At 41.7% G+C, this 12559-nt stretch overlaps 1 protein-coding gene across 4 annotated transcripts in view; it reads right to left on the bottom strand.

The window, feature by feature from the left end:
- Positions 1 to 1845: 1845 nt before the first annotated feature.
- Positions 1846 to 12559, bottom strand: part of PIAS2 (protein inhibitor of activated STAT 2) — a 37838-nt gene continuing 27124 nt past the window's right edge. For 2 of the 4 annotated variants that reach the window (XM_088152872.1, XM_025171609.2), the window contains exons 9-14: positions 11097 to 11257; positions 9812 to 9945; positions 7673 to 7856; positions 6718 to 6857; positions 5851 to 5888; positions 1846 to 2567 (exon numbers count right to left, since the gene is read on the bottom strand). In XM_088152872.1, the coding sequence (XP_088008998.1) occupies positions 2349 to 2567; positions 5851 to 5888; positions 6718 to 6857; positions 7673 to 7856; positions 9812 to 9945; positions 11097 to 11257 (876 nt within the window). In that variant the 3' untranslated portion in view covers positions 1846 to 2348. Of the gene's footprint in view, positions 2597 to 5850; positions 5889 to 6717; positions 6858 to 7672; positions 7857 to 9811; positions 9946 to 11096; positions 11258 to 12559 lie in introns of all 4 variants that reach the window. The other 2 variants (XM_088152873.1, XM_088152874.1) reach the window with 2 other exon arrangements.

The raw sequence follows: 12559 nt of genomic DNA, 5'->3' as shown, positions 1-12559 counted from the left end.
GAATTTTATTTTCTCTGGAAACCGACTGTTCCACTTGATGGTTTTTATGGCAAGAATTTCTGAGACACAGCATTACATCAGGTTCAGTTTATCCAGATTCAATGGCTTCTACGTTGCCCCAGTACATATTACCATTTGTTTAGCACATGAAATGCTGCTGCTAAAGGTTGGAGGAAAGTTTGCAAAATAATCTAGCATGGCATTTGTTTTTTAACTTCCATGTGTTAACTTGCATCACTTAATAAAAGAATATGGCTTAAAACTTTGCTGATTCAGAAACCTGAAATTCAGCTCTGAAACAAAGGTAAGAGGAATTTTCCAAGAGAAGTCACCAGAGTTTAGTGAATCTCTCCTAGATCATTAGAATTACAGCACAGCAGGTTGAAAATTACAGGAGGAAGGTTCTTTCAAACAGCATTGAAAGGACATCTCAGTGTAGCAAACCGTATTTTTTGAACAAAAGCTCAAAGATAATCAGATTACTTTAATTGATACAAAATTAGCAGACACATGGAGATCGATGTAATGCAAGACTTGTACGTGCTATTGATTTAGGTGGTCATACAAAACAAAACAGTGTTGTCTGGGGTAGAACATCTGAGGGGAATCATACCTGCAGTCATTTAGGCATCACTCAGGTATACATAGCCCAGATACTCTATAGGTATTAAGACTTGCCTATAATAGCAAAAGATCGATACTGCAATGCCTTTGCAGTTTAGTATTTAGGAATACCGTTGGATAAAGGAGAAACGAACTTTTGAAAGAAAGTTAAAAGATAGAGCAGGAAAGAGCTGTACGCACATGATAATAGTGGGGAAGCCTTTCATCATTATAACTTCTGAAACCTTTAAGCAAACGGAGAAATAGGAAAACTAGAGCTTTTCTAACCTTTCCTACGCTGGCTAAAATGCTCTGTGCAACTATTAAAAGATACAAGAGATTTCATTAAAAGGTTTGCAGGACCCCTAAGGCAAGAGTGGCCAAAATAACTTCCCTCCTACCAGCCCATGTGACTTCTAGAATATAAACTAAAATTGCAATTTCCTTCTCAGGATTTTTCTTTATTAACCTAGGTAGTGCTGCTTCTGCTTTGAAGAGAACCTCTTAACACTACGCCCAGTAAAACAAGCTTGCACTTGATGGTTCTCAGGTATAAAATCTGACCACGGAAAAGCACTTTACATGGGTGCACATTATGGAAGTTCCCAGTATTACAGGTTCTGTGTAATGTGGGGATAAGAATGATGTCAATGAAGCTGCCTACTCATGAAACACTCAGAAATTGTCTACCAATGAAGACGTGGTTTGTGCAATGCCCCTCCCGGGATGGTTTCAGCAGCCTTAGCTGGGCCAGAAACCGCCCCTCCTACTCATGATGCTCAAAGCATTCATTTGCCTCTTTCAGACTTTTTTTCCAAACTGATGAAAGATCCTAGTGCGAGATCCTTTCTCGTCAGTGTAGCTATTCTCAAAACAACTCTAAGACAATTAAGGGTCAATCTTCTTGGCAGCAATTATCTGACTAATACGAACTGCATGCATTCAATTTCATGATCCTTGTGCAGATAAAATAATGCACAACATGCTACGAATGCATTCAGATCAAAAGCACCAGCTATTTTGCAAGATCTGATCTCTTCCTTGCCCCTTTCCTGCATCTAAAGAGAACTTATGACCCACCCTAAAAATTAACTGTTGAACACTCTATTCACATCTTTACAAACATGGATTAGATGCATGAAATGGACTTTGCATAGCATTCTTTTTCCCCAGTTCTTACGGTTTTTTGCACGTGTAACTGAGCAGTTTCAGAAGAGCATGAATTTCTAAATAGAAAAACAATTCAGATTTATGAGAGGGTTTATGATGTCACTGAAGAGGAAGGGAAGAGGCAAACAATTTATGCAATTGTTAGTTTACAAAGATTCATCCTCTCCGTTAAGGATTTATTCCAGGTCCCAGCAAAAGGTCAAGAATTCCCAAAAATTTAACTCCTTCCTCTTGTCCTTACATCTGGGATAAGGCAGGTTCCTGTCATTTGAGTAATTAAGTGCATTTTTAAACACTGCTCTTGTTTTTTACATTATTGCTAGATCTAACCAAAAGTTATAATTAGCATATGGAATTCATCCTAGAATCCACATAGCAAAACTGTGTCAGTTTCATCATCATAAAGTTGAAAGGCTGGCTTGTTCCAAATGGACAATATTTCTCCCAAACCGAGAGAAAAAAAATCCAGGATGAGAAGAAAAAGTCGTTCCAGTCAGTTTTCTTCCACTGTCCATCTGCCTGTAAACGATCATTGAATCCAAAGCTTTTTTTTTCTTCTCCTTCCCAATAAATATTTAAAATAAAAGCTCAAGCTGCAAATGCAGTCCAGACTGGCAGATTTCACCAGCTTTTAGTCCAGGGAGATGATATCGGGAACGCTGCTCCCGCCGCTGCTGGTGAGAGCCGCCGTCTCGCTCCGGCCCGAAGAGCGAGCGCGAGTGCTGCTGTCGAGGGGGCTGGCCGAGGTGACGCTGTTGCCAGAGGTGGTACTTGCTGGCAAGGTTGAGGTGAGACTATCCAAAAACATAGGAGCACAGTACTGCTTGAAACAAACAATGGTGCAGGTAAGGAAGAGAGCCTAGATGCAGGGGGGCAGAAAAGCACAAGCACCCAAGCCACAGGGGGCCAACTGCACCCAGCTTCTGCCAAGGTCGTGCTTCTCAGCTTCGACAACTTGAAAATGTCTGGATTTCAACTTTTTATTTTTTTATTTTTTAACATTACTGCTAGAGCTAACTAGAAGTTATAATTAGCATATGGAATTCATCCTAGAATTCACATAGCAAAACTGTTTGTCAGTTTCATCATTATGAAGTTAAAAGGCTGGCTGAAGTTGAAGTCCACATACCTTGAAGTTGCCAAGGCTAAGAAACGCTATGCTAAGGCAAGGACAGTGTTGCCACAAAGACATCCTTACTGAGTCAAGAGCAGCAGTCATAACATTCTCCACACATATGTTATTGTCAGGCTTGTAAGGCACCCCAATCAGTCACACATCTATAAACCCAAGAGGAGAGAGGCCCTCGTTAGGGAACCTTTTTCCCTAACTTAGATTTCTAGGGCAGCACATACCATCGCTGACTCCGGATAGCGAATGAAAGCAATAGCCTAGCACAACACAGTAAAAATCCAAAGATGTTTTTTTAAAGAAGGTGGTCATTACAGGAGGAACAGATATACAATATAAATACACAAAAACGACCCCACAGTCTGCCCTAGCCTAAGGCATGCCAACTTTGTTGTAGCTTAGGGGACAGACAGAAAACAATGTAGGACTCTATAGGTGACATACAGCATCTTGGATTGCATCCAGAAGCCTATTGATAGCCAGTGCAGCTTACATAGCAGAGAGACTACATGAGTGTAACAAGATACACCCATAACTGCTCATGCTGCTGCATTCTGGACCAGCTGTAGGTTCTGAGTGGTCTTCAAGAATAGTCCCATGTAAAGTGTATTGCAGTAGTCCAGATGATTTAATGTATTCTTATAAATAATAAAACAAATGAAATTGGCATGGACATAATTATTGGTATCCTTTAGAAAGTAAAAGACATTATTGGATTTTAGTGATCTCTCAAGCAGACTATTTAATTAGTATCCCAGGTGTTTTCAATCTCATAATCAGTCACTCAGTCTATCTGAATGGAGAAAAATATTCAGGCATTTTGTGTCCTTGTGTGCAGCACAGTGAACGTGGACAAGAGAAAGGAAACAGAGTGTCTAAGGAGGAAAAGAAGAAGGTCATAGCCAAGCGTGGTAAAGATAAAGACTACAAAACCAAAGAGCTTCATGTTTCTGTGACCACAGTGGCTAATATTATCAAGAGGTTCAAGGTCCATGGGACCATATCCAATCTTCCTGTACATGGCCACAAGAAGAAAATTGATTGCAGATCCAATAGAAGGATAGTTCGAATGGTGAAGAACCAAGGAAAACTTCAAAGCAGATCCTGGCTGACCTCCAAGATCAAGGTACAACAATATCAAGTCACACCATCCATTGCTGGCTGACTGAAAGTTTCATCCATGGTAGAAGACCAGGAAGATCTCTATGGAATATTGCCCCCCCCCCCCCCGAGGTGAGGTGGGCCTCTACCCTCCTGACCTTCAGGAAAAGGGTGAATACCTGGCTCTACCAACTCATGTGAGAAGAGGGGCAACCAACCCTGGGGGTGGTTGGCACCTTGGAGATGCTCCTGCAACCTTTATTTACCATCAGTATCTTGGAAGCTTTATATATTTATATATATATTTAATTAATTATTTAGTAATTTACATATCAACATGGTTTTTTATTGTATTTTTATTGTATTTTATTTAATATTTATTCTTATGTCACTGTAAACTGCCCAGAGTCACTCTTGAGTGACATGGGCAGTGATTAAATAAAAATATATATATAAATAAGACCCGAGTTTTGAAAGACAAACACAAAAAAACCAGACTGGAGTTTGCTAAAATGCATGCTGACAAGCCACACCCCTTCTGGGAGTGTCCTTTGGACAGATGAAACTAAATTAGACTTTTTGGTAAGTCACAGCAGCTCTATGTTCACAGAAGAAAAAAAGATGCTTTAAAAAAAAACCCATCCCTAGTGTGAAACATGGAGGAGGCTCCATGATGTTATGGGGTTCCTTTGCTGCCTCTGGCACTGGGTGCCTTGAATCTGTGCAGGACACAATGAAATCAGAAGATTATCAAGTCATTCTGTAACGAAACATAATACCTAGTACCACCTCAGTCATAGGTCATAAGTCCTCCAGCAGGATAATGACCCAAAACTTACATCTAAGAGAACCCAAGAATGGCTGAAAACCAAACACTGGACTGTTCTGAAGTGGCCTGCTATGAGTCCTGATCTGAATCCAATAAAACTTATATGGAAAGAGCTGAAACTCACAGTTGGGGGAAGGAGCCCATCAAACCTCAGACAACTGGAGCAGTTTGCTCAAGAACGATGGGACAAACTGTCAGTTGAGAAGTGCCGAAGTCTTATTCAGAGCTACAGAAAACATTTGATTGCATTTAATGCCTCAAGAGGGTACGCTACAGAAGGCTATGTATGCATGCATGCATTTAGGTTTGGGGTTCCAATAATTATGTCCATGCCATTTTCATTTGCTTTCTCAGTTACAAGAAGGCGTTAAGGCATACATCCAAAGCAAAGTGTCTGCTCTATGGAATAAAGAACCGTGGATGCCATGTACTTCTGTCAGTTTCACCTCATTTCATGGCAAACTGGGATTCTTTGGGAAAAAATGAAGAGGGACCAATACTTTTGGCCACATCTGTACAGCTGAGCATCATCATCGTAGTGATCCCTGGCCCTGCAGCAATGGGTGTTCTCTCTCAGAGGCTTCATGTAGATGTCAAACAGGAGGGGTGAATGCACTGGGCCATCGGCATCCTTCAGGCTTGACTTCTCCCCCTCCCCTTCATCAGCACTGGCTGGGAATGGCCATGGCAAAAGAAGAGCCACTATGGTGCTTCCCACTCTCAGTCCCTTTAGTCAGTCCAGAAGGAAACCATGATTGATGCTATCAAAAGCTGCTGAAAGATCAAGAACTGGGAAAGCTGCCCCAACCCCTATCTCGGTCCCCTGTATGAGATATTAAATGTTTAAATTAACATGTCTGTGTTACAGAGAAATCATGGGAGACACATACTTTAATTGCACAAACATCTAGCTTTAACTCTTCTCAGAGGGCTTCCACTTCTCGTTTCAAAATTATTCCAGCTTAATTCTTGTCTCTGTGGATGTTAAAAGCTGATTAGAAGCAGTTAAGGTCCTTACCTGTGGATCAACTGGGATTAAAGAAAGGAAATCCAAACCTAGGGAGAGAGACGCATTGCCTTCAGTAAGTACAAGTTGTATGAAAGGATAATTAGACCTCATGGACCACAGTGGCTGAAGTACTGGGTGAGAATAGTGAACTCAAGACTCACTTAAGTATGAAACCCATGAGGGACCTAGGACTGGCTGAACTATTTCGTCAGGAGAACTTGAGAATGAAACAGAATGGCGTGGCTGGGAAAGAACAGAAAGCAGGACAAGGAGGACAAGTACACAAACATCTTGCTGGATATATCATTTTCTGCTTTACATAAGAGCTATTTTTAAATGTTGGCAAAGACTGAAACAGAACTGCATGCCCTGCATCAGTTGTCAATTGGTTTCCAGGCCCATACCTGTGGGGTGTCTGCTGTGGCCAACATTGGTCTCACCTCGTAGATCCACCAAGGAGAAGCTGCTGCAAATCCTGTCCTTTTGGGAAGTTCAGGGGGGCAATGCGAGGAGAAGCTGCTTTTCTGTAGCAGCACCGACTATGGAACAGCCTCCCCACAGAGATTAGGTTAGCTCCTTCTTAGATGGTCTTTGATGTTGGCATCTGTACTCTTACCGATCTTTATTTTTGTCTTATCTTGTACAGTTTTACTTTTGTACTGTTTTATTTTATCTTTCTATTTGTATTCTGGATTTTGAAAACCACCAAGGAGGTGAATTCAACAGATTCTCAACTAACCTTGCAGAAAAGCTCTGCTCAACATACATTCAACAAGGGTGGGAAGAAGAAGAAAGACATTTTGGTTGCTGGTTTCTTATCTGACTTTCATTCCAGCCACAATCCCAGTCAGTTAAGAAAACTAAAGGTGCACTTACCAGGCAAGTCAGATGAAATACTTGATATTGATGGATGATGGAATGGCACAGAATAGTCTGTCAATGATGGTGCAATAGCAGTAGAATCCACCGTGCTGACTCCTGGGACTCGTACAGCTGCTGGCTGATACATGAGTACCCTAGTTGGGAAAAAGCAGATGAAAAGTTAAAAAAAAAAAAAAAGTTACCAGAAAGAGATGTAATGCACCATGCAACAGTGACTTATTGTCCATAAGCAATGAGGCCATAATTAAAAACAGGCTCCCAATATATTTTAAAGATGTAATTAAAATGCAAAGCTGTAATTAAAATCAGAAGCCCTTACTAAATGAGCAATAAAAAAGAGGAAACAAAACCTATTTCCTGGAAAACCAAATGCTATAGGTTCTTCTAAGATCTCAGAGCCATAAGGATTTTTTTTAAGAGTGGTTAGTTTTTATAGTAAAGAAAATCGTTGAACTATGGAAATAGTTGTGGATGTGGGGTAAGTCAAGAGCACAAGTGCATCCTTGTGAAAGGCAGAAGGACTCCCCAAAAGGCAGGCAACTACCAATGTAAGAAAAGCTCTGAGGCTGGAAGGCCAACTTTAGAAGGTGTGAGGCAACTGTCCTCTCCCACTGCTGTTCCTCAGTCACTGGAGCCAGACCTATGCACATCTTTCCTCACATCCCTAAAAGTTAAATGAGGTCTCTCAGAATATAGCAGTCATAAGACCTCATCACAAAAATGAGGAAATTTCACCCAAAAGGACTACCAGTTGCAATGAGAGACTCTTACGCCCATGTCTGGCTGAACCTGGTTTCTAAACTGGTTAGAAAGCACATGAAAGGTCCACAGAATTTTGAGAAAGGGGCTCAAATGCAAGGAAGCCTCCCCAACTTCTATAATCCTTCCAAAAGCATTTTCTGAAGCCAAGGGTAGGCAGGCAGTGCTGTAAAGAAGAAAATTAACAAACCCTTTAGTGGGACTTGCTTGTGTGTCCGACATATATATGCATTTCCGTTTAGGCGGTGCATCTTCCTCTTCGTCAGATGAGCTTTCAACAGTGAGATCGATGACATCCACCTTTTTCTTGCTGACTTCTCCAATGGGGGTAGAGCCCTGCTTGTTGATCATGACAGAACCTGGAGCATGCAAAACTAAGGGGGGAGACAGCCAGAGCAACGCCTGTAATTGAACTTCACAATGTCTGAAATGCTTTGCAATGATTCTTTCTTTCAAAGGGGTGGTTAGAACAATGCTGCTCTTCCACCTTTCTCTTTAAAAGAAAACAGGAAATAGTTGTCTTTTGAGAAAGGACAAGGGATCAGGAGAGGACCAATTTACCTGTTTTGGGGAAAGTGGAGAAGGAATCCTAGGAATGGGAAGATCATTTTCAATGGGACACCCTTCCCCTTCACAACCAGCCAGTTCTCCTGTCTATTTTGACTTCAGAGTGCTTTTATCTGCAGACCTAGACAGTTATTTATTCACTATGAAGTCAGAACAGAATCTGTGGGCTCAGCCCTTGGCCAAACCATCTGAGAAAGCTTCTCTCCTAGAGATGGGGATTGAAAGCATTCCAAGCAAGTATTTACTGGGGTTTGTCAAAGAAGGAAAATAAACATTTGTGCCTACTGGGAAAGTTTCTTCTTGAGGTGCAAAAGTTGTTATTCTTTTTACTTGGTCAAACTTTTGATACTTTTCCCTCCCCAAAATTAATCATACCCAGTTCCATCATGGGATATGGTTGAGCATAATTACAGGTAGTCCTCGCTTAACAACCACAATTGGGACCGGAATCTTGATCATTCAGCAAAGCAGATCTTAAGCAAGACACCCACGTGACTGCTTCGCTCAATGCCTGCAATTTGGGCACTCCTGGTTGTAGTCATTAAACGATCTCCCGGCTTATTAAGTGGACAGAGCAAAAGGGCTGCCTGCTGAAGAATTTCAGCTCCACACAGAGCTGATATCCTCCCGGCAGGCAGCCTTTTTGCTCTGAAATGTTTCTGCAGCCCGCTGAGGGGTTTCCCCTCCCCTCCATGATGGAGGAGAAATCCTTTGTGGCTGCAGGAATGGAATTGAAATCTTCAGGATTTGAGTTTCACACCTGCAGCCCACTGAAGGGTTTCCCTTGCCCTCCAAGCACAGAGGAGAAATCCTTCAGTGAGCTGCAGGAACAGAGCTCAAATCCTGAAGATTTCAGCTATGTTCCTGCAGCCCGCAAAAGGATTTCAGCTCCCCTCTGCCCCCTCTGCTTGCAACCTTCCTGCTGGCTTCCCCATTGCCCTTCTGGGGAAGCCAGCAGAGAAGATTGCAAATGGCGATCACGTGATCAGGAGGAGCTTGGCAAGCAGCCGTAAATGCGAGCCAGTTGCCAAGCGCCTAAAATGTGGTCATGTGACCACAGGGGGGTGGGTTGGGGACATGGCAACATTTTATGACAGCTGGAAGTGCTTTACGGGCTGTAAAGCACCCTTTCCATGGCCGTCATAACTTTGAACAGTCATTAAATGACCAGTCATAAGTCGAGGACTACCTGTATGTTAAAGCCTTGAAATTCTATAGTAATCTAGAAAGTAAGAGTTTTCATAATCATCATATTTTCATTTCAACCTTTGCTCTAGTGTAAAGCTTATTTTGTGTAGACATATTCCTTTCCCTTTTCTTTGCTTTTGCTTTTTTTGTTGTTTGTTTTACTTAATAAAAAAGGATTGAAAGGAGACTCCTTGGGAGTGTATGTGGACTCTAGAACAGTTGTCAGTAAAAAGAGTGAAGAGAAAACAGCAGCAACTGAAATAACAGGGAACTCAGGAAGACCTTCTCCACCCACCAGTAGAAAGAAAGCTTTTCAGTTAAGGCAGCAACACTCCTCTCTTAGCACATTAAGATATTCAGGGCTGCAGCCACTCACCTCACCCAGCAGCTCATTTCACAACTAAAGGCCTATTTGGAGCACTCCCTTCCCAAAGCTGCCTGTGTCAACCTTGCTGTGCTTCAGGAAGGATCTATTAAGGTCTCTGTCTTTCAAAAAAGCTACAGGAGTACCAAGTTCACCCTGAATCAGCATGAGTAACTTCTCACCCCAGAGGAAAAATAACAAGTTACTTACTTTCTATTTTGGGGCACTGTGGGCCAACAACTTTCAAAGCCTCCTTCTTTGGCCTCATAGGGCACCAGGAACCATCCTCCTGGAACTTGATCTCATCAACATCTGAACATTCATTCAAAATTTCCATAAAGAGCCTGGAAAGCAACATTAAACATTACCAGCATGTTTCCATTAATAATTATGATACTTTCCTTAGAAACAAACTGGAGCATCCTCCCCATATCCCAATGGTTATTACTAGCATGAACTACTAGCTATCTACTAGTATAGTGTGTAATCTTCTCCCCCCTGAGGTGAGACTGGCCTCATCATTGTTGAGCTTCCAGAAGTCCCTTAAGACTTGGTTATGCCAGCAGGCCTGGGGACCCCAGGGGATGGGGGAATTAGCGAGGTGGCTCCCTTATTTTCAACTTTTTATTCTCTGTTTCATTTTGTTTTATATATTTTTACTGTTTTTAGCTTTGTTGTACACTGCCCAGAGTCACCTGTGGTGAGATGGGCGGCTATATAAATTGACTGATTAATTAATCCAGCTGTGTGTGCTAACAGACCCCAGTGTGCCCGGAGCCAGAGATGTTTGACTGTGTCTCTTGTTTCTTTCATGAAAAGAACTAGCCATGCAGATAGAGTGTTTGTAATAGGGTTTACTGACGCCTGTTTTATAGAAACTTACAGGTTTGATGTTTAAATATGGCTTTTATCAGCCTTTTAAATAGCAATATATTTACCCAAACATAGAATGATTTTCTCATTATCTTTGAATTGTTTGTGCACGAAAGGGGAAAGGCGTCATATTTATAGAGAGAAACAGACACTGTTTAAAAAGGCAGAGATTACTGAGACTCCAAAGTTGTGAATGAGGATGCTAGAAAAATAGATAGAGAGGCAGAAGCCCTGGCAATGTCAACATCTTCTCCCCTCTCCTACCTCCCGGCAGATATTAGCCCACTACGCCCAGAAGACAAAACACAAGCAAGCCCTCTTGAGATACTTAGGAAAGGGTTAAAATTCAGCAGGAAGAGATAGGGAAGCTAGGCATAGCACAGGATTATTGTCTGTGGATGTTTTTTTCCTGTCTATTCTTCCCTTTTGAAACAAGCAAACAAACAAACAAAGCCTGTCTTGTATTTAACGCTGTCCTCCATTTAAGCACATATGGACATTTTAGTACTGTGGTTCAACTGCTTTTATAATTTGAAGAGGAGAATTATTACATGCGCAGCCCTTCAAAACACCGCCGCTGTCACCACTCGGGCTTAAAAGAAGGCCTTCTCTGGGTTCTTACCCATCTAGGATGAGATTCTCGTATGTCGCTTTCTTATCACACACAGGACAAATCCACGTGGGCTTCTTTTCATTCATTTGAAGATAGAGAGCAGCATCAAAGCATTGCAGGTGAGTACAAGTACCAGCACGGCAGGGAATTGTCAGCCTCATTTTCCCCAGCTGGAGACCCAATGAGGTAGAAAGAGAACAGGGAGGAAAAAGAAATTCCATTCTCAGGAAATGAAACTGAATGCCCTTACCAGTAGTCCTTGCTTAATGACCATTCATTTAGCAACCATCTGAAGTGCTGAAAAAGTGGCTTACAATCGGTGCCCTAAGTTACAACCATCGCAGCACCCCCACAGTCACATGATCACAATCTGGGCGCTTGGCAACCAGCTCACACGACAGTTGCGGCATCCTGCAGCCACATGATTGTCATTTGCATCCTTCCCAGTCAGCTTCCGGCAAACAAAATCCATGGGGAACCATGTGATTCACTTAACATTAAGCAAATGGTCATTAAGTGAACCACATGGTTGACTGCTGCAAAGAAGGTCGTAAAACTGGGCGCAGTCACGTGATGCTTCACTTAATGACCACCTCACTTAACAAATTTTCTGGTCCCTATTGTGGTTGTTAAACAAGGACTACCTGCATTTAGGACATACGGTCAAATTCCTCTCAATGCAAGGATCTAAATTAGAGCATCTCCCACAGATGGGTGTCCTGTCGCTGCTTGAACACATCTAATTATTGGAAGTCCACTATCCCTCCAGAGAATGGGTTCTGCTGTTGAACTGCTCTTCCTGTAAGGAATGCTTTCTTCCTTTGAATGAAAGGAATAAGCATTCCTATAATTTAAAATTATCATTCCAAACTCAGAGGAAAAAAAGAAGGCCAAAACGTTGCAGGTCTTTTAAGGACACTTAAACATACCCCCTTTCCTCAACTTCTTCTTTTATAAATTAAGTCTAGTCCACTGATCATCTTCATTACCCTTCTTGCAGTCTTTTGAAATCCTTCTTAAAATGTTGCCCAAGGAAGTTTGAACAACACAGAAAAGATGGAATTTTCATTTCCTGAGTTAAAAACTACTCTTGATGCAACCTAAAACTGGGTTTGCAAGCATGTCACTCTGCTAGTTTATACTGAGCCTGTGACCAACTAGAATTCCAAGATCCTTTTCACAAATACCATTATTAAGGCAGGTGTCCAGCATGCTCTAGATAGGCATTTGATTTCCTTTTCCTACATGAAAGACTTTTCATCTAACTCTATCAAATTACATTCTATTACTTTCAGCTTATGTTTCTAACCCAATGGTTCCCAATCTTTTTTCTGCAATGCCACTTCATTCTATAGAAACTGTTTTTCTACCAGCTGTTTTCAAAAATGTTAACACTGGGTATGAATTGTGATGGATCCCTTTGCATGGGTACACCATGTCTCATTGTGCAATGCCAATAAAAGAGAAATCTT

This window comes from Python bivittatus, unplaced genomic scaffold (genome assembly GCF_059951505.1).
Source record: "Python bivittatus isolate LINGU-HERP-01145 unplaced genomic scaffold, Pbiv_v1 ctg000570_np1212, whole genome shotgun sequence".
Lineage (NCBI taxonomy): Eukaryota > Metazoa > Chordata > Lepidosauria > Squamata > Pythonidae > Python > Python bivittatus.
The sequence above is the reverse complement of the archived record's forward strand: the minus strand, read 5'-3'. Positions and strand labels throughout refer to the sequence as shown.